This window comes from Brachyistius frenatus, unplaced genomic scaffold (genome assembly GCF_029030835.1).
Source record: "Brachyistius frenatus isolate BFR_SWC_R1_liver_20210118 unplaced genomic scaffold, ASM2903083v1 Contig_212, whole genome shotgun sequence".
NCBI lineage: Eukaryota > Metazoa > Chordata > Actinopteri > Embiotocidae > Brachyistius > Brachyistius frenatus.
Window position 1 is genome coordinate 1,878 of NW_027210811.1, and position 24,468 is coordinate 26,345.

The following is a 24,468-nucleotide window of genomic DNA, read 5'->3' on the forward strand; positions in this document are numbered from 1 at the left end:
TTCTACTTTCCATTGAAAATAGGCAACGACAGTGATGCGCACACTGACCTGGTTAGCTAGAAAGGGGGTTCAAATTAGACAAGGCAATGCTGCAAGTGTTTTTCTTCAAAACCTCCCTCTTTTCCAGCTTAGCTTTGTTTCTCTTTGTCTATTTTTGTTTGGCCTCATTCTGTTTTGGTTTTTCTTCAGTTTATTACATATAACCATATGAATAGCCATCCTTCATTCAGAAGTGGTGCCTTCAAGTAGGCTGCACATGTCTGTACTTTCAAGCGTGTAGGATTTACATGACTTTTGAGTTAGATTTTTTTTTTTTAAAGGCCTTTTTTTAAGGTTTAATGACTGATATCAGCATGTGACCTCTCTTTGACGTGAACCATCTTTTTACTGATGTAATACTAAAGATTCTTAGTACACATCTTAATTTTATTTAATCATTTTTAAATGATTAGATATGTGAAATCAATAGCAGCACAAAATAACATTCAGCAGCCGACTCAAAAAAAGCTCCAGCTGTAATACAAAGTGCCACAGTTCTCGTTTGTCTGAAGACATTTACAGTATCTACATCTTCCATGAGGTTTCAGTGGTTTTTTTTGCCAGATTTAAATGCATTTAAAAGTATGAGTAAGGAAGGATTCACTGAAGATCCATGAAGTTAAAGTGACACTCTGACATTGCATGCGACTGCTTGAACAATATGAATGTGGCCATGAACAACAGTCGTGCTGTTCTTAACCACCTACTGGAATGATGACTCACTGGTGTTCTTTCCTTAGACATATGCAGTTGAGGCAGTTAAAAGAAAAAAAAATGGTGCTTCTTTAAAACAAGGTCAATGATTTTCTGTTTGGATGAATGCTTACGCAATCAAGCTGAGTCCATATTTGTTTCTATTTCATGCGGGAACTAGGCTGGCCTCAGGGGCGGAGGGACGAGTCTGGCTTAGGGGACATTTTTCTTTACTTTTTTTGTTGTTTTTTTCACATTGAGCTCCGGTCACCTCTGAGCTTTGAGAGAACAACACTGCCAGGAACGATGGAGGCCGAGCTGTGATCTAACAACAGCTGACACACTGGTGGGGAGTAGCTGTGAACAAACCACTCGGCTGCTGCTGCTGCTGCAGCTGCTGCAGCCGCTCCACCAGCCACAGTTACATTTCCCCCATCTGGAAAGTGCCTCATTGTTTACAGATGCAGCATTGCGGAAAAGGAAAATATCTGCACTCTCCCAAGTTTAATTTCATCTCTGCCTATTTACCTATTGTTGCTCATTTGCCTCAAACCTGAGCGCAGCAGTAATAGAACTCTGTCGCCCTCAGCCATAACACCTCTCTGCTGCTCAGAGAAGGTGGCTAAGGCTGCTTGAGCAGCCACAGAGAAGCATTTATCAGTGTCAGACACACCGCACAGAGGACTCGCTGGAACACAGCTGTCAGCATAATTTGGCTGCCTCATAATCTCCGACTCTGCAGCCCTGGGGATTATTCAACTTTTTACCTCAATTCAGTGGCAAGTAATATCTTTCTGTGTTTTGCTGCAGGGTGCGGAGGGCTATCTGAGCCGAGAGCATGGTTGACTTTGTGTTTGAACCATCTGACCAGTGGAGAAATGATTGTCATTTATAGATGAGGAGCAGCACAATTATAACACAGTTGGATAGCCAGAGAAATGATGAGAGAATTTACAGCAAGCAACCTGAGGGCAAAATGTAGGCTGCTATAACGATCCATGTTGCTAATGATGCGAGATGGATGTCCTCTAAGAGGTTTTGAATGCTGAAGTAAAAACAAAAAAGAAAATCTCAACCATTGAAAATGTGTATTCACTGTCAGTAATTCATGCTAAAATAGGATTTGCTTTTACATGAATCAGGGAATGTAAATCATGTTGTTTAAGATTCATTTTGTTCCCCACTTGAGAAATGACAAATCATTTGTTCAAAATATTAAAGTAATTTAATCATTACATTTTCCAGATAAACCACCTCTTTTGGTCTGTGACAAATTGGCAATTAATTAGCAACTTTAAGCCGGTACGTGTAGCATTGTTGTGTTATTATAGCATCCTTCAAATTATTCTACAAGTGCTGTTTTTTGTGTAGTAAAATGAGACAATCATGGTGAAAACTATGAATTGCTATTAGAGGAGGTCCCTACATGTCCGTTTTGATACGACTCTGGGTTAGCCAAGGTGATTTCAGATTCTACACATTGGAGCTTTAAATAGATTGACAAGCAGTGTAGCGGTAGGTAATACATCTGTGTAAGAGTTTACTACCTCTTTGGCTAGTGTGACATACTAAGGCAGGAGTTCCAGAGCCTGCAGCTTGCAGCCCGCAATGGGAGGACCCTCTGTAATAAGGTGATTTTTAAGAATCACCAGAGGAGTCCTGCCTGAGGATTTCGGGCTACTCATGGGGGATGAACATTTCTAAAATATAGCTGGGAGCCTGGCCGCATAGTCCCTTAAACATTTAGAGTCATATCTAAAAATGTATTTCAAAACTTCCAGGTATCCAGTGAAAAGAAGCATGAAAGGCTGGAATGTTATCTGATCCTTAAGAATTAGTCAAAAGCCTTGCGGCAACATTTTGGGTGTGCTACAGGCAGACGATTGACTCATAGCTGATCCCTTAATAAAAAGGATGGTAACGCACCAAACGAGAGGAAATTAAACCACAGACTTCTTCATTATCTGCAGCGACCAAAGATGTGATCCTCACCTGGAAGAGGCCTGACTCCAAAACCCTCAACAGCCTACAGGCTAATCATTTACCGTTATTCAAATTATTATAGTTCATAGTTCCTGTGAGCAGTTTGCACTTGTCAGTTTGTGATAGGAATAGTAAAGACTAATGAAGAGCTCTCTTTCAGATTTTGTGACACTGACACCATAACATTCAAGACCTGCTGCGTTGTTCACGCCCAGATACAATCACGTGTGCATTAGTAACAGGCGCATGGACTTCCTGCATGCCTCTCAAATTTGATAAAACTCATGCAGACGTCTCACATTTCTTTGCTGATGCCTGGCTTGTCTCACTACCCTACTCTTACTCTTCTGTCTGCTTCAAAAACTCCCTTGTGATCAGATCATTTTTCATTTTTAAATATCATATAAATTATTTTCAAATGTAGATCTGGATGTTTGCGGGATATCCAATTAAGGCCTCTTGCTAAGTCGACGAGTCTGTAAGTATGAAGAACTCTGGATTCAGCCAAAGAAATGTCAGATGCTAAAGATGCTGCTTTTAATTAGTCCACCTAGGACAAGAGAATAACTCACACAAGTATAAACGCAGTATTTGTGGGCAGTGGACATGCAGCTATGCAAAATGGTGTGCAGATTCCCAAGGCGACGCTGCAGATTATGGAGAAAGCAAGCATGTTAAGCTTTGTTGCCATACTTACATGCTGCTATTAACCATTGACGTGAACGTTTCTCTGTGCAACCAGTCAGATGACATCTCACTCTGACATTACCCGAAAGCCACATGCAAAGAGGAGCTTTCAGTTTTTTGGTGTTTCTGAGTTCCCAGAAATGAACACCACCACCCAAATAGGGCAGTCACACCACAGAGAGACGTTCGAGATGGGTGGAGCTGAAGGTTTCGTGACAGTGACTACTCACACGGTTAATGGGAACTGCTGTAGGTGCTGATTTAACTGTTAGCTTTGTCACAATAGTTTCTGGGGTTTGTCTCTGTTTTATCTCTGTTGTCTTTATTTAGTTATCCATTTATTTATCTCCTGGCATTTTACTCACCACTCCATTATTTTGTTGACTAAAAGCATCTTAAAAGGAATAATAAAGCTCTAATGAGCTTGCTAACGAGCTTGCTAACAGTCAGCTGTCAAACTTCTTAGCTCATTTGCTTAGTCACTTTTCAACCCCCACAAGCTATTGTGATTCCTGTCTTAGCATATTCGGCAAATCACATCTCCGAGTGTGCTTACACTAACATTAGTATCTTGGTTTTGTGTCTTATCCTGGCTTCGATCATATTCAGGGTATGACATTCACATGGAACTTGAAACATCTGGTTATTTATACATGATCATCGGGTTTCTGATCATCTGTATACAGTTGTGCCTTTATTTCTCACATTCCAGCCATTATATGTCTGTTATCAACTCAGGATGTTAAAAAAACTGCTCACTCCAATAGTATCCCAGTTTATGTTGCCGTTCTCAGGTGTGAGGTTATATATCAAGGTTTCTCAAAGTCACAATAAGATGTTTACACGTGCCACACCCACCCAGATGCTCCAAAAGTCCAAACATACCGAGGATATTAATTTAAACACAGGTTTTACCAGAGATAGAGATATGATCGACTGTAGTCAGTAGTTCATCACTGCTCAGACAGCCTGCTACTGGTCAATAGTGCAAACTGTGCGTGTCACAGTTCACCAAAGTTTATCTGAAAGTTGAACATTTGCACAGATTAATTTATCATGCTGCAAATCCTTTGCAATGAATTGAAAATTTCAGTTTTAACACTTGTGTGTCCAGGCCTTTAAACAAGAGCACAATCTTGGCAGCATGACAGAAGCCCATCAACAGTCAGTTGTGATGTAAATTTGTGCTCCACTTTTAGTTTTTTTTTTATTGAAGAGTCATGATGTGGTGCTGGTGTTTATCCACAACACCGAACAGCAGGGTAAAGTCACTCTTCAGGTGTGGTTTTCCTTCTCTTTTAATAATTGAAGATCTGTTTTCTGAAGGCACCGTTTTACAATTAATTACTGTATAAAATCCTGCTGCAGTCTATTGTTGGTTATTTTGAATCTCAACCAAACAAGCCTTTTAACCAGAGTGGATGACTCACACATGTGTCAGGAGGTCCAGGATTTATAGATTCATAGTGGTAGGGAAAAGTCTGGCTACATAAGTCAAGAGGGTTTTTAGTGTTGCAGAGTATTCCCATTACATAACCCTCCCCCAGGGCCTTACCTGAGCCGGGGTTGTGTTTAGCTGTGTTGGAGGATGTGTGAGAGGTGGAAGTGGAGGCCACCCTCTGGTCTGAACTCATGTTGTCCTGGCCCAGAGGGGAGCTAGACTTTCTCGGCTTCTTGTCTGTCAGGTGCAGCGGGGAGCTCTTCTTGGGAGGTGACAATGGTCGTCGAGGCCTGGCCGTGGCGTTGACCTTCAGCCAGGCTTGGGCTTTGTACTCCACAATCTCTCCGTAGTTAGCTCGTGTCACCCGGCACTCATACAGTCCTTCATCATTCTTGCTGACTCTGGAGATCTGCAGCTTGTGTGAGATGTCATTGCCCTGGACTTTCACTGTCTGTTAGAGTAATTAAAAGAGACCACAGTGTCATAACATTGGATGGTATAATACCACACGGTTTCATCATCATGTCAATTCATTTTCATATGATCCTTTTGTCCAAATCTATTGGTGCTACATAAAATTGTATTTTGTAGGTTTAGTTTATGTAGTCACATTTGCCATTTAGTCAAAACACCTGAGCCAAATCATAATAGCAGGATTAATATGGTGTACTTTTGTCAGATGTGTGTATTCCTGAGATGGAGGATATCAAATTATTAGCATATTCTGTGTCAGGGGTAAAAATAATAAAATATAGGCCAAAATAAGACGTCCTGAGACAACAACATGCACATGGTACATGCTGTTAGACTGTAACATCAGACTACTCTTCAATCCACAAGTATGTATTTATTAATGAAGGGTGAAGTAGTGACTCTATATGGATCTGAAAGCATCGAAGTCGCTCACCCGTGCCTGTCGGGACAACTCAAGTGGTTTTACTGGTGAGCCACATGAAAGGCAGGTTTCTGCTCAGTTCACTTAACAATATTATCTCTAACATTGATTTAAAATCCTACTCTATGTACTTTATATACTTTTAAAGCACAATTGAAGTAGTTATATTCACTAGCAGTATTTGTTTTCCTGTCCTCAAGTCCTAAGATGGTGTCCGGTGGTGGACGGTGAGTTTACAAAGCGCAGCGGTCTGACTGGGAACTGGTTTTGCAATCCTTTGGAGACCATGGTTTTGATTAAATATAGAAACAATCACCAGGTCCTGTTTCACTAACTCACCGTTTGCTTTTTCTTTTCTTTTTTTTAAACTTTTGACTTTGAAGTTTAGAGTTATCTGGAACACTGCATTGCAATTATTGCTATTGAAAATAACATTGCACAAATTAATTACCGAAATTTAGGAATGCAGCTACATTACTCGAAAAAATGTCAGACAGGATAATACACTGTGATGGAGAGAAATGATGACCCAGTTTCTAATACACTGCCTTCTACAAGTTAGCTTGAGCTTGAATATGTCCTTTTTCCATCTCACACAACTGTTTGACTATCTGAGGGCTCCAGTGAAGTCATTCAGTGGAAGGCTGTGTGGTGCACTGGGCACAAGAGCCACATACAGAGAGGCAGGAAAAAAGGGGCAGGATGGCTGCTGGGACATGAGCGCAGGAAGGGAACCACTTTGACAGTAATAGTAGACTGCCAATGATTTCACTGATTAGCTCCTTTCTCTGGTTGAAGGTGTATTATTCGAGAAATCAGCTGCTGTTGTGTTTGCTCAGAATGAAACGCTGCCAGCTTGGGTCATGACGGCACATGGTTGGGAAGCACCGGGCTTCAGCCCTGCATGCATGATGTGTTCTTCTACTTACACTTATTTTTGTCCCCTCATCATCAGGATCAGGCTCTGCTATCATCTCCATCTGGGAACACAGAGAGAGAAACAACATAAGCAAAGTGATAGTAGCTTACAGAGCTACCAGGAGGACACATTCAAATATGTACAGTATGTAACGCAAGTCTGGTGTTGAACTCCTGAAAGCCAATGAGATTACTACAACAACTTAGAGAATAGACATCATCTATCTACTGAGGGTTATTAATCTTTCAAACGTACATCAACACACAGTTTACAGACGGAGTGATGGCATTGCTACTGTTCTGCCTTTAAAAGTAAAAGCCACACTAGCCACCGTTTCTGATTTATTTTTAGATTCTTTGAGTGCTTTTGTGGAGAAATTAAAGACAGCTTCCAGATGCTGCTGTGAATTGAGGGGGGGGGGGGGGGGGGGGGGGACGGGTTCAAACCAGGATGCTGTGTCACAACGAACAGCTTCCTGAGACTAATTATGCCTCAAAACTGCCATCAGTCTCTGCAGTAAAAGTAATATTACCCATGAAAACGTATGACAAATAAAATGTCAGAAGGCCGGGAATAGCTTTTCACAAAAGCACCAGAAGCAGTGAAAAGCAGCAGCATAGCTCCTGGGCTCAGAAAAGACCTCGGTTTGAGCCCTGCTGGGATAATTCTAGCACGGTGGCAAGTACTAAGCCTACAGCCTACATCATGGACTGGGCATTGATTTTAGTGGCTATAATTTATTTATCCCACATCGGATGCCAAATGGATGTGTGCCCGGGCAAAAAAAAAAAATAGAAAAGGCTGCTGACTACAAAACTGAAGAGGAGCAGGAGCGGCGCTGCAGAAACGGCTTGAGAGGAGGTGGAGGAGGAAGTTTCTCCAGAGGACATGGAAGCAATTGGCTCCATGGTTGAGACAAAAAAAAAGAAGGGCAGGAGAGGCATAAGATGGCTGCTTATGAGCGTTTGCTGCAGAGAGCGTTCCTTCAAGTATTGTAATTACCTCGGAGGAACCGGGGCGCTTTTCTCTGGAGGATGTTTGGCAGACAGGTGATTAATGAGCAGAATTAGAAGCCATAGCTCTCGCTGTCTGCATGTATGCACGACTCGTACATTGTGACTTCACAGATGGACCTGGCATCCTCTATTGTATCAAGGAGACGTCTTTAACGGCGAGGCAGGATTAATTGTTCTCAGTCTTGGCGTAGGGACTGTTTCAAGTCATCAATTTCAGCCTCCTCTTTTACAAACCACTATAACAGTGGTTATATGGGCTGGGTGTGCAGTCTATATATGTCACCTGTGGAGGATCGAGTCAGACTCTCACTGGAAACCAGATGCTCCACTTTGGTCCACACAGAGTGACTGCTGTATTCCGAGAAACACGGTGAATGGAGGGAAATGGTTTAATTGCTGCTCAAACATTTCATTATAGAAAATCCTATGGGGCTTTTAAAATGGCTTTTCATCACAACACAGCTGAACTCGATTATTTTTCAGCTTCCAGCATCTAATCGATTACTGCAATTTTTGTAACATAAAATTTATCATTTTAATTCTTTGTTTGAATTAAAATCATTTGCTGACTTTTCTCAAAGTGCATGTTATTGCTCTGCGCTCTGAGTAAGTTGGTCATGTGGGAATATGGTGAATAGCAAAGCTTTGCTACCACTCTTATGTTAATCTTGTATGATGTCCTGATTCTGGACACTTTGCCTGTCTCCTTCCTCTCTAGCTTGCCCGCCACTGGAAGCAAGTTGGGGCTCAGTGTCTGGCCCAAGGGCACTTCAGCACGTGGACAGGACGTGTCATCAGGGTCATGTTGTGCTTGGTGGGGAGACATTTGAAGCTCACAGTTTAGTACTTGACGTAGTTTTACCAGGCAGCGATCATCAAAAAGACACTGGAATGTGAATTATTTTTGGTGTTTGAGCCTCATGGGTTTGAAAATTGCTATTATACATTTCCATTCACCGACATCACGAGGAAGACCTGAAAATAAGGACCTCATCATTTTCCAAATTCAGCTCGGACTGATCAGAGCTCTACTATAATAAATTCTTCAACTGTAATTAAGTACTGTCTCGGAGCATCGTCCTACTCCAGTTTTTGTCACTTTGATTTTGTCATTGTCCTCATCATTATGTCCTCGTTCATGCTAACTCGGGAAAATCGCCAAGCTTGAAGCATTTTATCATCCAAAGTAGCTCCAACTCCAACCTCTTTGTCGTTATTTGCAATGTATCGGTGTACATCTTAAACGCTCCACCTTTCTTCTGTTATTGTTCAAAAACTATGTCCATAGAGGTCCTGTTGTTGAATCCAAAGAAACATGCTCAGTTTGCATTTCATTGATCTTAATGTATTTGTTCCTATTTTCCCCTAAGAAACCTTTCCATCGCTCCAACAGCTCAATAAAGTCCTCACTGTTTTATCTCCTTCCATCTTGACCATGTGATGCACTTTGTTTTTGTTTAAGCCAAAGTTCCACAGCATATATTCTACAATCAGTGCAAATTAGTCCAGATCCATTCTGCTGCACTCAATAGTCAGTAAGTAAGTAGTAAGACGCCACAGCATTTTTATCACAGCATATCACATGCTGGCTTTGTTGCACTGACTTCCCATTTATTTAGGTTTGGTTGTATCATTTTGGTAGTTACTTTTAATCTCTGGCTTGGCATTAGCCAACTCAGGTCAACAGAACAGGGGTCCTGGTTGGCCCTGCTCAGAATCTAAGACCTGGTCTTGCATTGCAACCCCTTAGCCTACAGTCAGTTAGTTATGCAGTTAATATTCCAGCCATATCAATTCACACTCTGTCACTGTTTACAGTTTAACACACAACAGAAAACCTACAAAATATTTTGGGGGATTTTTGTTCAACAGCTCATACCAGGGGTATATCAGCTTTTGCTTTTAAATACAGTTTTGGTGCTAATATGTTTCAGTGAAATGTTATGAGAGTGTGATCATAGCTGCTATATATAACCTCCAGTTCATGCCTCGTCTCAATCAAGTTAGAGGTGACTTTTTTCACTTATGATTAAAATATATATTTTTTAAACTAAAGCCCCGTTGAGGCTGCCACCGCAAATCAGTTTTTTGTCCTCATATCCAGATTGTATGCGCATTAATTTGTCTGAACAGCAAAAAACACACAATGTTATTTTCGCAAACTGGATCCAAACCACGTTTCGAGGTGGTTTGAAATGTGATTCCAAACTGATTTCTACAAATGCTTCTCAGTCCAGACCCTCTGCTGGCTCAGACCGGATTTATTGCATCGCTCGCCACACGACACACAATGAAGACAACATTTTTAGTGCCAGAGTGAGCAGAATCTATGCCACCACTAACAAAACACTATCTGAAAGTGTAGATGTTGGCGCTGTGGAAGGAAACGACAACAACAGACAGAAAGCAAAATAACTTTGCTGCCACTTCCTGCCCAGCAGCTTCCGTGTTGGAAAGCCGTGTTGGAAAGCCGTGTCATCAGCGTAGCTGCGCATATATGGTTACCACAGCAACCCACGCAAATAGGTTGGTGATACCTGGACACTTCAAATCTGATCCACTCACTTGCAAACAAAAGTGCGGATAGTCTGTCCTCAAGAGCTGATTTGATAAACAAATCCAATTTGGCTGCAGTCTGAACACAGCCTGAGTGACTTTAGCACGGTAACCTTATTTCAATTGCCATATGTTATATAAGTAACCAACTAAAACACACGGGCAGTGGAAATTTGCAGACTTGTAATTACTAAATAAGTAACTTGCAGATGCAAAATATGTCACTAATAAATAAAATCAATGGGAGACATGGCTGCTGTTGTAGTGTCTACATTTTACAGGTTCTGTGTGGGGTGCTGGTCAAAAATATTCAACTGGATCTTTTCTAATGGTATTTCTGATGGTTCAGTCCAAATCAAATCTGCACTGCTATGTACTGCCTCCAGGAAATAGCCACATTCTCAAACTCTAAAGTCTGACACTTACAAAAGCTTTCACCTTTCCCCACCTACTTAAACCTTAAATGGTGTTACACAGTCCCTCAATACTGTGTGAAATAGTTTGAGTTTAAGCAGTGCAGCTGGTGACTGACCTTTGGGGCTTACTGCAGCTGTATTCACTCACCGCTGAGAGCATTCAGTTCTACAAAACCTGGACAAACTGTATACAACCCAACTTGACTTCTGCTCATACCATCTGTCATACAGTCTCACTGCCCTCCACATTTCTTACAAGCTGAACTGCAGCCCAACAAATACCAAAGAGACTGACCTCCTCAGTCAGTGACTGTGTCCAAAATCCTTTATTATTTGATTGAGTTCATATTTTTAGGGGTTAATGATGCATTATGTATTATTTCTTCTTTATTTCTTGCCTGAAGGATGTTTAAATAATTGAGATACTTCCAGACTCTGTACATACTGAGATAGAAGAAATAACAGGAGAGTCCCCCATCACTAACTGTATGTTATATAGATTAGCCTAGTTTAGCTCATTTACTGCAGTTATGGAACAACTGGATTTTCCTTTTGCAGTATCACAGCTGCACAGCATTACAGCACCCGATGCATCTCCTTTTCCCCTTAACGAACTAATTACAGAGAAGATGTTTTTTTGGTCATGTTTCTACAAAGACTGTTTGAACAAAGCCAATCATGTGCATTGAAGATATGTAACATGTCCTGATTGTGGTGATGGTGTTGGCGGCCAAATGTTCCCATTTTTCTGAGTAAATCTGAAGCCTAATCATGTGTTTCTCCATCTTTCAAGAAGGAGCTGATCCTGAGCTCACAGATATTATATTTAAGTCAACATAAAGTCCAAAATCTAATTTCATGCCAAGGCTTACACATAATATAAATTGATTTGTGTCGATCAAACAAACAGAGGAGTCGGCCAAGGTTCATCAGGGTTACAGAATATATTCCACATTTTGTACATCCAAGACAACAGCATCAAGTTGCACAGACCGATGACACGCAGCGGTATTTTAAAACACCAACAGGTCTGACTGTGTGTGGGCGGATAAAAAGAGCAACAATATGAATCTTTTTTGTTTGTGTGTTTGTTTTCCGGATTCTGCTCTGACTCCAGGTCAGATGACTGTGCTCACTTTGTTCATGAATTAAGAATAAATCCATGTCTGGGTTCACCTGCGCCTTTCAAACATTTCAGAAGATTTGATCCAAACTGACTTGTTGAAGTCATAGGCACTAAAACTAAAATAAATAAAAAAGTCTCCATTTTATGAGCGTGAACCCATTAGTTAGCGGGCACTGTGCAAGTGCCATTAAGGCAGTTGTGACTTAATGAATGGCCGATATCAATTCAGGATCCCTGCATTTATCACCTGCCTTATCTGCCACTAATATATTTCTGTGCGTTTCAAATAACACAAAATGAAGAAGGATACATTCTGTTGGATTTAACTATTTCAACTCATCAAGGTTATTTCTTAACTTAGTGTCTACCTGATAAACGTTTTCTGAAGGAAATTTTCAAGCCTGTGACAGCAATGTAAACGTTTTCCCAGACACTCTCTGTGTAACTTCCATTATTTTCCCATTTATATTTAATTTCTATCGCATGAGTGGCTTCTGAGCCAAAGCTGCGGCCACTCGCGAGTATCGCAATTTCAATCGCTTGTCTTTTTATTGCAAAACTCTTGCACCATGACACGCTGCCATTCTTCATGCAAATCTCAAATTGACTTCTTGTAAAATGTGTGCCGCAATTATTGTGCGTCAAAAAAAGCTTCATTGAGTTGCTGAAACTAAATCAATGTCACATGAAGAAAAATGGTCATCATTTAAACTGAAATATGAACTGGACCATCCTGTGTTGCTGCGATAGTATTGCAGCTCTTATTGTGAAGGGATAAGATCACGTTAGAGCCTGAACGTGGATGACACTGAAAACACATCAATGTGACCAAATATTGAAATGAGTTGCTCCAGCGATCATCGGCTTTACAAACACAAACACACTGAGTTTAAACTCAGGTCATGGAATTCATATGACACATTAAAGCCTGTAATCTTAAACTGTGATGGTTGAGGAAATGTGTCAGAATACACTGTGAAAAGCTTCTCTTTGTCAAATTGCATTATAAAACACCAGCTTAGTGGTAGTATTGAAATACGCTTAAAGAGACCTCGAAATTGTCCTTTTACATCTGATATGAAACTATGATATTGAACCTGAATGCCTCTGTAATGTTATGTCATATATGTGTCATGATAGTGGATTTAAAATGAAAAGTCATTCAGTTTTTAACATTCAAATTTGAGATTTTTAAAGTCAGATTTAAATGAAAATTACCTGCCTAATTGGCTATTTAAAAAAAAAAAAAAAACGTGTTAACGTTTGATACTAATTATTTTATTATTTATTTGATTGAAGTCATTGGGCTAATTAGTGCTGAGAGAAGTTGATCTTCCTCATAAAGACAACCTCATCATAAAGTTGAGGGCGTCCCCATGTACCCAACCGGACTTTTTAATGTTGTATTTTGTAGTTGTTTTTAATGAAGTAATGAATTCATTAAATTGATTGAATTAGATGTTTTATAATTTGTGAGCAAAAATGGATTTTGTTACTTTCAAAGAGAGTCAGGCCAGTTGTTTCCCTTTGCTTCCAGCGTTTGTGCTAAGCTAAGCTAACCATCAGAACTCTGTTTCTCTGCTTCACTTTCAGTGTCTTGTTATTGAACACACTCTGTTTGTCGCTGTCATGTTATTAGTTACACCTATGAAAAGGCCATCTTCGTGCTTTTCATCAGCAAACATTGTAAAAATCGACTAACTCTGACTTTGTCGGATCATTTATGTGACTTAGCACAAAAATGTTGTTTGTGTTTGTAATCTTGGATCCCAGAACCTGAAGCATATCCTCACCAAGCTAAAGGTTTAACGTCCTGTCCCACCGGTGCATCATGTCTTGCTGGCCTTTTTACGGATTTTCTGCAAACCCAAAGCGGTTTGTAAAGTGGACCTGAAAGTGAACCACAAAACAACGAATCGCTGCTGGTCTCATTTCTCAGCTGTGGCCTATTGTTTGCGTTTAGCACACAACAAATCTTTCCTTTGGTGAAGCGGCTCTGTTGTGGATTGGTTGTGAGTGGCTTTGAGATATAAATTGCATAATTCGATTTTTAGCTGATTTTTGATGTTTTGTGCAGCCCTAAATGCTTTGTTCTGTCTGTCACATAAATATCCATTAGTGGATACCTAAATCAAGTTTCCTGTCCCTAAAATAGCTTCATACTTTAACAACCATACTTCCACCTCTTGGCTCTGTTCCCTGCACATCTGGATCCATTTTGTTGGTAGCTGATGGTTCTCTTTTGTCATATAACTGTCCAAATGTGTGGAGTGTGCCATATTGTCAGGATATTTCACTTGCACCACTGGGTGTGACAGCAGAGAATGTCTCAAAGATCTGAAACACCATATCTTAATGTCAGTCTCTCAGAATCAAAGAGCAAGGCTTTCTTTGTAGGACCGCCATTTGCACTGATGCTCAGTAATGATACAGAGAGGAATCCATCATGGAGGAGGGCTGAGAGATCAGTGTCTCCACCCACAGTAGCAGGAAATAGACGAGCATCCGATGCAGCAATATGATGATATGTTTTGCGTAAGACAAATATAACTCACAACTGGATGTTCCCACTTTGGAGCTAATTATACGCCTGTACACCCGCTGTGATTGAAAGCAATGAGCTCGAGGCCTTTCTCTGAGGGATGTTGATAAAGGATGTCGGGCTTCATGAACCGAAGCTGAGTTCGATGAGACAACATGTGACGCATTAAAAAAAACCTAAGAGGATCTGTGGGGAGTGTACATCTGCACAAAGTAGTACGGAGACGTAGTTTGGTTTGAGGGATATTGTAAAAAGACAGCTGCCATTAGAGAGGATTGTAGAGGAGGCCACAATTTTTTAATCTTTGCACTCGTTATATGTTTGGGTATCAGCTTTAATTAAGAAGAATCAAAGTATTATTTTAAATGACAGAAATCAAATAATCAGTGAAATATCAGGAGCCATGACTTATTGATTAAACTGATTTCCGTCTTCAAGTTGGAGTAAACAGAACAGGTCTTTTTATGTTTAGTAATTTATGATTTACAGACAAAGAATAAATGAAATGATGGATGACAACAGGATATAACTAATGTCTGAATGAGCAAAAATAAATGCCAATTGATTTATGGAGGAATAATTCATATCAATAATCTCTAGTTTGATGGTTAAAGAGGTTATTTTGACATCAGCCTGAATCATTTGTTTCAGCAGTTCTGGTCAGTCTCAGCAGAATTTGATGTGTGTGGATGCTAGAAACTTCTTCATGGTGGACCAGAGGAGTGTCTTTGCTGACGTGATGCTTCGTTGCCTGGCAATGTGTAATGCCGGAGGGGTCTTTTAGATGATTGAGTGGAGAATCTGCCCATAGATTTCTAGCGTGTTCACAGTTGATTGCAATCAAGTAGACGACTGGCAGATGTTGTCAGCTTGGAGTTATTGTGGGTTGACGGCAGAATAATTGAACTATTTTAACTTGCACTGGGACAACCCAAAAAGTAAAGAAGTCTTTACAGTGGAGCGGGAAAGAAAACAAATCATAAACTGTTGCTAATATAAAGGCATTTTGAATCTGCTGATTCAGTTTTACATTTACTTGGCTTGTAACAATTAAGAACGTAAAATTGCTTTACGTAGAAAAATAATGTTATTTTGATACATGCAAGAGGGGAAAAAGTAGCCTGGCTGCGCCGACTGTGGCTCTCATGGCTGTGAATAAAAGTGTGGCTACTCTGCCGTATTAGTGTTTGCACAGCCACTCTGAAGGGCGGACCAATGAGCGACCAGTGTTGGTGGTTAACCGCCTTTGTCCCGCCCCTCTTTCACTGTGATTGGACGGCTGGTGACAGTGACGAGGGCAACTATCGCTGACCGGAAAAAAAAAACGCGAAATGCTCAGCGCAGAATAAACACTCAGCACCTCGCCACGCTGCTGGCGTTCATTAAAATCAACTTCAAAAACCTTTGGTGGACACAGTAGGTAGTTGCAGCGGTGCCAGAGGATCGGCCAGTTTCGGTGCGAGCTGATTGGTTGAAATTAACCCGAGGTATACGCCCAGTAGGAAGGAACATTTGCAACCGATTTTCTATGGAGCATCCCAAGACCCATATATTTACAGAGGGAAATTGTAAGGAAATTTACCAGTTTTATCAGCTGGAAAACCAGGTGTTACCTGCATTTTCCAATGGGCTGGGGTCTGTCACGTCGCGTCACCTGTGCGCCGTTGTTACTTCCGTCCCCTGCACGAGGACTTCAGCTTTTTCATTTCAGAAGGGAATTGTTTTGTCTGCCCTATTTTATTCTTCTTCCTGTCCCCCAATTGGGGGCCTCTAGGGCTTAAAGGGTTAATGGTTTCTATGTTGTCCGTTTTGTTGTAATTTCCTACTTTGTCCTGTGGTCTCCAAAGTTATACAGCGTGCTTTGTTTTAGTCATTAAAAAAACACTCATGGACATTGATGTCATAATGTGATGTACGATCAGTAGTCTGCACAGGGTGTTTTACTTTGAAAATTGACTGCATGCTCAATGCTTTCCTCTGTCTGACTTCCTGCCAGGCCGATCTGCTCTTTGCAGATTGATACAATCTCTGTCACACTTCTGTCAAAATTGACTCTGCACCTATCTTTTTAGCACAGCGGAGCGCCGAGCCGAAGCTGCTGAGATCCGCAGCGGTGCGACCGCTGGAATATCAAGCATTTACTGGAATGGCAGCAATCAGGTCTGGTGGCTGTGACGGAGCCAGAACATGATGCAGAAGGATTCAGTAAAAATAAACCTTTAGATGACTTTGTCAACCTTTTGTCTGGTTTTATCCTGAGGGAGAAACATTCCTATCAAAGTTTAAGTGGTAGAGTTTTGAGTTTTTGGGCCTAACTGTGTATGTCTCTATAGTAAAGGCATACACTAACAGAAAAATACAAATTAACTGCAAAACAGGAGTTTCATAACAGGATGTTATTAATTGCTAATTAATTAAATGACAAAGGATGCCTAATGTAATTAATATATAAATGAAAATGTCCCAATAATCTTCAACTCAGCCTGTAACATTCAAGTCCTCTGGATGGCAATATGGTCACATGGAAAGAGATGTATGTCCCTGAGGTATACAACGATTTATAATCTGTGTTATCTGTTGAGTCTTTCAGATGCAGTGACTAAAGGTGAAAAAGAGCAAGAGAAGTTCCAAAAGTAGTTATCTGTATATTTTGAGTCCTGTTGACAAAGAGTGATTAATGCAGTCCCTTTTTAATTAAAGATGAAGTTTTACTGTGCTCCTTTTTTCTTCCACCCCATGGGAAATTCATCAGGAATGTTTCCTGGCTCCATGAGTCCAGAGACGGCTTGTAAAAGTCCTCTCAGAAAACAAGACTTATTGTGAGACGTCAGTGTGTTCGGTTTTGTTCATCCTCAAGTGGAGAGTTTTATGATGTGCCCTCAGTTTGATTGATAAACAGCCGATCCTTGGTATGAAGCATGCGCTACAGGATACGTTGAATCATCTTCTTTCTATTGTGGCTCTAAAGAGATGGTAACTGACAGAAGACAAGCATTCTGACTTGTTAAGCCAACAAGAGACGCCAGCGCTGAGATCAATTAAACACAATAATTGACTAAGATCCTTGCATCATCTTTTAAACTATGAAATCTACAACTAGAAGTGCAAGACATGTCATCATCTTGAAAGACTCGTGCCTGTCAGAAAACACAATTGATCAGCAACATAGAAATTTATCTTGAATACCCTGTGCAAGGCATCATCCTCTGACAGCTGCTTTAAAGATTAGATAGAACATTTTTTTAATTGTCTCTCACAGAAAAAGCAAAATAAAAATAATTAAGTAAATGATAAAAAAAAATTCGAATTAATATGGGGAAAAAAACAACAGCTTTTTTTTCAACCCACCACTAGTTAGAATTGTAATTGCTAACAAATTGAGATGCATCCATTGTGTTGGAAATAACAATACTGTATATATTAAAATGTGGTAAAAGGGCAGTCGGGAGGTTTGTCTTCTTCAAAGTAAAAGTCATTTCTCCGTCATTTAATTTCTCCATTGGACAAAGACAATGTGTTTTACCTATAACAATAACAATAAAGTCCATCTGCAGAGGACTGTGTGATGCCATCAAACGTTTTCAGCCACTTACGAAACACATCACATGGTGGTTTTGTCAAGAATGAGCTTTTAATCTCAAGCACTCTCAGAAACCATTATTTCATTAAATTGCATTGTGCTCTTTTGGAAAGAAATCCCCTTCACTGTTATTGATCCTTGAAGGCAAAGGTGTCACTTCCCTCAGGTCTTGAGCAACCTCACCCAAGCTAGTCACTACAGTGATCAGTAATAACAGTCATGTGCTTGTGGTTATTGTAACAGGGTTTTTGTGACATGTCCCACTAATCCTCTGCTTCACTACCAATGTGGGTTTGACAGTTGAGACATCTTCAGTGTTTTTTTTTTTTTTTCAGCTGAAGTGGTTCTTTTTCTGAGCAAACAAAATAATTTTAGAGCAACCATCATCAATCTTAAATGAGACTCTCTCACCATTCCTAACATTGCTTGACACCACAACATCATTCTCATGCCCCGGTCCTGCTTTAAACAATCTGACTCAAGAACGGTACAAACAGAATCCTCATCATCGTTAGCCTCAGGCACAACTTCATTAGCAGAGCTGTTGTCATCAAACAAAGCTGTAAACCAGGTGCTGCACTATCATGTTTTTTGAGAAAGTAAACAAACATTGTCTGGCTCTTTCATTATATATTGCCCACATCCAGATAGCTAACACTCTTTTTTGTAAACTTTTTAGAATAAAAATGAAATACTTTTTACATTGACCTTTCTCATTGTGACAGGGAGGTATTCAATTGAATTAAATTAATCAATTAGACAGGGTGTAGTATAGTTTCAGGTGGCTAAAGGCCTAATATGCATAGCTGAGTTCTGTATGACACCATTAGGTTGAGTTATATACAACAAGATCTGTAAGTCCAATGTGTTTCAATCAAATGGTTACGAAACCATGAAAGGCTTCATGCACAGTACTGTTTCTGAATGTGCCAGTACATTACGGAGAATCTCACCAATTCTTAAATCTGTGGAGGTTTAGGTTTGCTACACTTGTTCTGCCTTTGAGAAACTGAACTTCCCTAACCTTCTGAAAGTAACTGGGAAATCATCCATGTAAAATCCTTTCACCAGTATATGGCTGGATTTAAAGTGCTCTTTCCTCGATTCAAAACCATGGCAGTTCTCTTTAAACAACTGTGATCCAGCCAGGAAACCGAACTAGCTCCAGGTTTTTTTTTTTATTTACTTGTTTTTTATACAAGATCATTCATCTTGTAAAGTACATATCAACGTACCCTCCAGGCAAAATAGCACTGGAGTAAATGCTGCATGCGTAAGGCCCTTACAAACTGACAGTGTATTGATACTCAGTGACACATATCCAATGATGATGGATGTGTTTAGCATCTTTGAGATCCATTACAGCCAGAACAACTTAATCATGCCTAATAATGAGTTGTGAATGTTGCATGCATTTCATATCCAATCTCTCCTCTAGCTGAGACCCCTGGGAGCGATGTGGCCCCTTTTTAAGAACAAAGTGAGGCCTTAGTGGGTGTAAAATACATAAAGCACGGTAGTGTGCTCGGTAAAGTGCTTCCTAATTACAATGCTCACTGACTCCCAGTTGAAGATGTTTTGGGTCTAAGCTTAGTTGTTAACTCTAATTACATCCCACAGCTGACAGGGGTCCCATTCACATGCACACACTAATCCCTTTACAGTCCATTGGTTTATGACAAGAGCTATGTTAATTACATGTAAAGCCCGCAATTGTGCATGTAGAAAACATGAAAGTGCTTGAATTGTGTACAATTACTACATTACTTTATCCAGTGAAGGGGAAATGACCATTTGACAAGCAAATGTTACATGAATTTAAGGCCAAAGCAACACTCCCAGAGAACTGTGAAATGGTCTGAGAGCACACCATAAGCAGGAGGTTTAGACCATGGTTCTACCAACTGATACTAAATATGACATTGGTCACATCTATTACGTCACTATAATCATCTCAACTCTGTTCATAACACCCAAACATTCACTCCCTGTGTACAACGCTGAGTTCAAGAATTAGATATTCACATTCTGTTCAGACGCTGTACTTGCAGTTCAGACGTCCTCAGACGAACACTTGACTCTCTCTGTGTCAGAGCATCAGAATCACACAGCGTTAGCTTCAGAGAATTACAATTAGTGGGCCAGGCCCAAGCCCAAAGGGCTGCTGGAGTGCTTCCAGCTCTTCTTTTCACATTTCATCCAAATCGCTGCACTTAAACAAATAATGCTTTTCTGTCTCATACGTACATAAATTCATCATAAAATGTGCCTGCAAAGGAAACAACAACAACAACAACAACAACAACAACAACAACAACAACAAAACTCTTTAAATGCTACTCTAAAACTTTTCATTATGCATGTTGAAAGTAAAAGACCCACATGATGGAATTATTCTATACCCATTCAAGTTAGGATATAGGGCTAAACTGGAAGTTAGAGAACTCAGGCAGCGGAAGTCTCTGGCGGGACTGATCTGTCAGAGAGCACGGTCAGTTCCCATTAATCTCAGAGCAGGAATGTCACACCTGAAATAAGATGTAAAAACTCTGTACACTGTGAAATGCAATGAGATTTATCTGGTAATAATAGATAATTAATTCAGCAAGGGCTTAAAGGACGTGTGTAATAATATGTAAAAAGGACTAACGCTTTAAAATTGCTGGGGTTTTGGTTTGAGTTTACTGATTCTTCAGATCTCTGACTAAACTTACTTCAAAAGGTTGAGTATGTAGACTGTTCTAATACCATGTGATATAATAAATAATTATATATAAAACAATTAAAAAAAGAAGCCTTGTAGCCCAAGGGCTGAGTTAAAAAAATAATTTAAAAAAAGTAGAAACAGTGCTTTTCCTGTAATTCTTGACGAAAACGATCCTGCTGGGTCAAATTCATTTTGTGGATTTATTTTCTTAAAAAAACTTTTCAAAAAAACTTACCATAAATACTATACTGTATATTTCAATTAATATTTCTGATTTGTTCTTGTTCTTTAAATCTTGAAAATTGCAAAAAGTGGTGGTGCTTTATCGTCCATGTGTTTTGCTACAGATATTCAACCTTAAGATGCCTGTTTGTAAGAAAGCCACAAAAGATGCAAATAACCTCTAACGCTACATGAGAATAGAATCTTTATATTAAAAAATTAGAAAAACACGTTTATTTTTTTCCTCTAAAAAAAAAATGGGCTTGGACATGGTCAGTGTCTGCTGTCTGCAGCTGTAATTACTCATAACTGTAAATAAGCAGCCGTTTCTGTGTGATTGTGTTTTGTCTTCAGTTAGAAAACAATTAGACGATTCTGATTATATCTGATGAGTTTAATTTTGCTCCTCTTAAATTGCATTATTGCATTATTTGTGAGGCAAAATAGCCAATAACCCTGACTTAGAATAAGTTAAAAAAAAAAAAAAAAAAAAAGAAGAAAGAAAGGAAGAAAGAATATTGACTCTTTGGACAGTAAGTGGGCATTTATCATTCTGAGTGCATGCTGTGTACATATAAATGTTTCTTTCTCTGTTTTGTTCCAAAGGTTTTCGATTTTTTTTTTTTATTGCAAAATGTGCTAAATTATTAAAACAACAAAGGAGGGGGTGAGAATAATTAAAAAAAAAAAAAAAACGTGATCCTGTTAATAGAAAGCAGAGGGAATTGGCATCACTGTAGTTTTGTGCTTTAGACACACAAGGACATTACATTATACAACAAGTAGTTCCGACCCAGCGATCTGATTGGTCAACTGTACATTTGGAACATGCTCATCATAACAGCACGCCCTGCACATCACTAGAAATATCACTCTGCCTTCTAAATGGAAATATATAATTGGGATTGAATTTCATATAATATGCAGTATAATGTTGTTTTTACTTGTTATAGGCATTCAGTGATGCTTACTGACCACATCACTGTTGTGCCAATAATCACGTTAAAGCACACCCTCTCGTGTAATATTGCTTACACATTCTGTATGCTGACCCTTGTTGCATGTCATCCACCCCTCTGCTGCTCAGAAAATAGACAGAAGCCAAGTATGACAGCCCATGTTAATAGTCAGTCATAAAAGTATGATGAAGAAGTGTCGCGAGAGGAGAAATAAAGTATTAAACCAGGCAGGTTGTTGTCTTCCCCTTCCACAAGTGTTAAAATGACTATATATATATATATATATGTACAACACTTGGAGCTCTAAAACATTTTGGCATGAATGGACCCGTGCCGTCTAATGGGTACGAGTGTCACCCAGTGCGATGATGCACAAATTAAATATATGAATATATCACAGTGTGAACTTGACACTCTGAACAGGTCTGTTTAAGTTCTATTCATTCAAGAAGATGGTCGGTAATACAGCAAGCTGAAATATCTCATGCACCCCTCGTAATGATGGTAAAACTGTGCAGATAAAAGTATTATTATTATTATTATTATCATTATTATTTTTAATAAAGACACACTTGCAAGAAATAGCAGAGCAGCCGAGCAGTTATGCAGCGAGCCTCCAAACTGACAGACCAGGCTACACCGTGACAGAAGCCTCTCCCGAGCCCGTCTCTCAGCACTCTGAGCCCAGCTCGGCTGCTACCTCCACGTCCCCGATGTCGTTTCATCTGAGGTGGGATCCGGTCCAGGTGATAGCAAACATCCCTTGATAAATGCTCCGGCCTTTTGGCCCAAAACAAGGTCATGTTGTACTTCACAATCAGTGACTGATAAGGCCACTCAAAACGTTTCTCATACAGTTACAAAGTTTACACAAGCCCAGTGTAAATTATATGGTTCCAGAAGGAGACTGCTTATCCATCACGCTGTAGTCCTGAAGACCTAATGAAACTACTGAGATATGTTACATGAGGAACATCTGTTCTGCCCCAAACAAGACAAACACACAAGAGGACATTCATGGAGACAGCTTGTCTCCACCATCTAACAATATAATGTGCTAATTAGCAATAGACACAAAATGCAACTGGGGCTGATGTGAATCCTGTGTCACCAGCTCTGTCGATATCTGGTCATAAATGTGGGTGTTTGAAGTTTTAATGTATGCTAATCAACCCAATAGTTTTAGAGAAACTTACAACCACAGATGTCAACCGCATTTTAGTGCTAGAGGTCAGAGAATCCTTCAAGGGGATAGTAGGTGTCATTTTAATTGAAGTAGTGTAAATGACTTGACCAAATTTAGTGCTTTGAGACCGTAAGGTGATAAAGCACTATACAAGTACAGACTATTTACCATTTACCACTTTAGTGTCAATCCAGCCAAAGCTATGAGGACATTTCACAAAAAGCTAAAAACGTCAACTTGCTCTCAGCAAGATAAAAGAGTCAAAGCTTAAAGTTCATCCTCAGCTGACCAATAATGTCTCTCCATGTGGACCACAGACAGACTGACAGCCAATGCAACCATGTTGCTATTGTGGCTCTATTCAATGTTTGGTTAAGTTTAGGCTTGAAATTAGTCAAGGTTTGGAAAAATAAATCGTTGCGAATAAAAGAGACATATGGCCTAAATAAACAGCGGTCATGGTTTGTTGCATCATTCTTCCACTCCATCCTTCAACTGAAGTAAAATAAATGCAGCTGTGATTGTATTTTCGGCATTATTATAAAAAAGGTATTTTCATTCTCTAATTTCATGTACCTTACAAAAGAAAAACATATTTTTTTTAACTTTTTGATTGTAAATTAGCTTCTTTTAGCTTCTCCCCTCAAATATGTATTTCTGCAATTCTCCACTAAAACTTGTTCGATTAAATGGAGTACGTTGGTGCTCTCAAGAAAATAATCTCTTCACATTGAGCTTCTCTCCTTTTTCTAAAGGTCTACTATTGTAGGTTGGCACGAAGCAGCCAATAATCAGAGGTTGGAAACAGACAAGCGCAGGAAAGGGCGTGATGAACAAGCATGAAAATGAATCGGCACCTTTGAGGAGTCCTAATTGATTTGGCAGTTTAATTTTTGTCCTGGCTGGCTAATCCATTTCCAGGGAGACAAAAAGGTGAAATGGCACGGCTGGGAATGAGGGGACAGAGCCAAAGGCAGCCTCCGAAGAATACAGAATGAAATGAGACACACTGAGTGAAATGCCAATTCAAGTCGACGGCTAGCAGAATGACAAAGTACTTACTACGTGCAACGGGAATGCCTAATGAAAGCCGAGGGGTGACATTTTAGGACAGCCCTAAATTGTGACAGCTTGAGCCAAGTTTTAAAAGCTCAACTAGACCATTTAGTACGTTGGCAGCTCTGACTAACAACAGTTTGAAAGGTGACATCAGCCAGTGTTTTGTGCTGCTTTATCTGAGGCATGCATCGCTCACTGCAGTGTAGGCCAGACCTTTAGAGAATAGTAGATTTCTCTCCTCTCCCGGACAGACTTTTCCATCAGTGACAACACAGAGAATCACATTTAATTTGGACAAGAGGATGCAACTACAGAAGCCCAATTAACCGGAAGCCCTTTTCTCTGCCAGCCCCAACACATCAGTGTTTAGCCGATTACAGTTTGATGTCAAGCCTTCCAACTTCCAAATAAACTCTGCTCTTGGGGTATGTGGGACATGTGA

At 39.9% G+C, this 24,468-nt stretch overlaps 1 protein-coding gene across 1 annotated transcript in view; it reads right to left on the bottom strand.

The window, feature by feature from the left end:
• Positions 1–4,957: 4,957 nt before the first annotated feature.
• vstm2a (V-set and transmembrane domain containing 2A) overlaps positions 4,958–24,468 on the bottom strand; it is a gene marked incomplete at its 3' end in the record, with an annotated part of 59,082 nt that continues 39,571 nt past the window's right edge. Inside the window, exons 3-4 of the mRNA XM_069719354.1 lie at positions 6,668–6,718; positions 4,958–5,294 (exon numbers count right to left, since the gene is read on the bottom strand). Coding sequence (XP_069575455.1) covers positions 4,958–5,294; positions 6,668–6,718 — 388 coding nt within the window. The remainder of the gene's footprint in view (positions 5,295–6,667; positions 6,719–24,468) is intronic.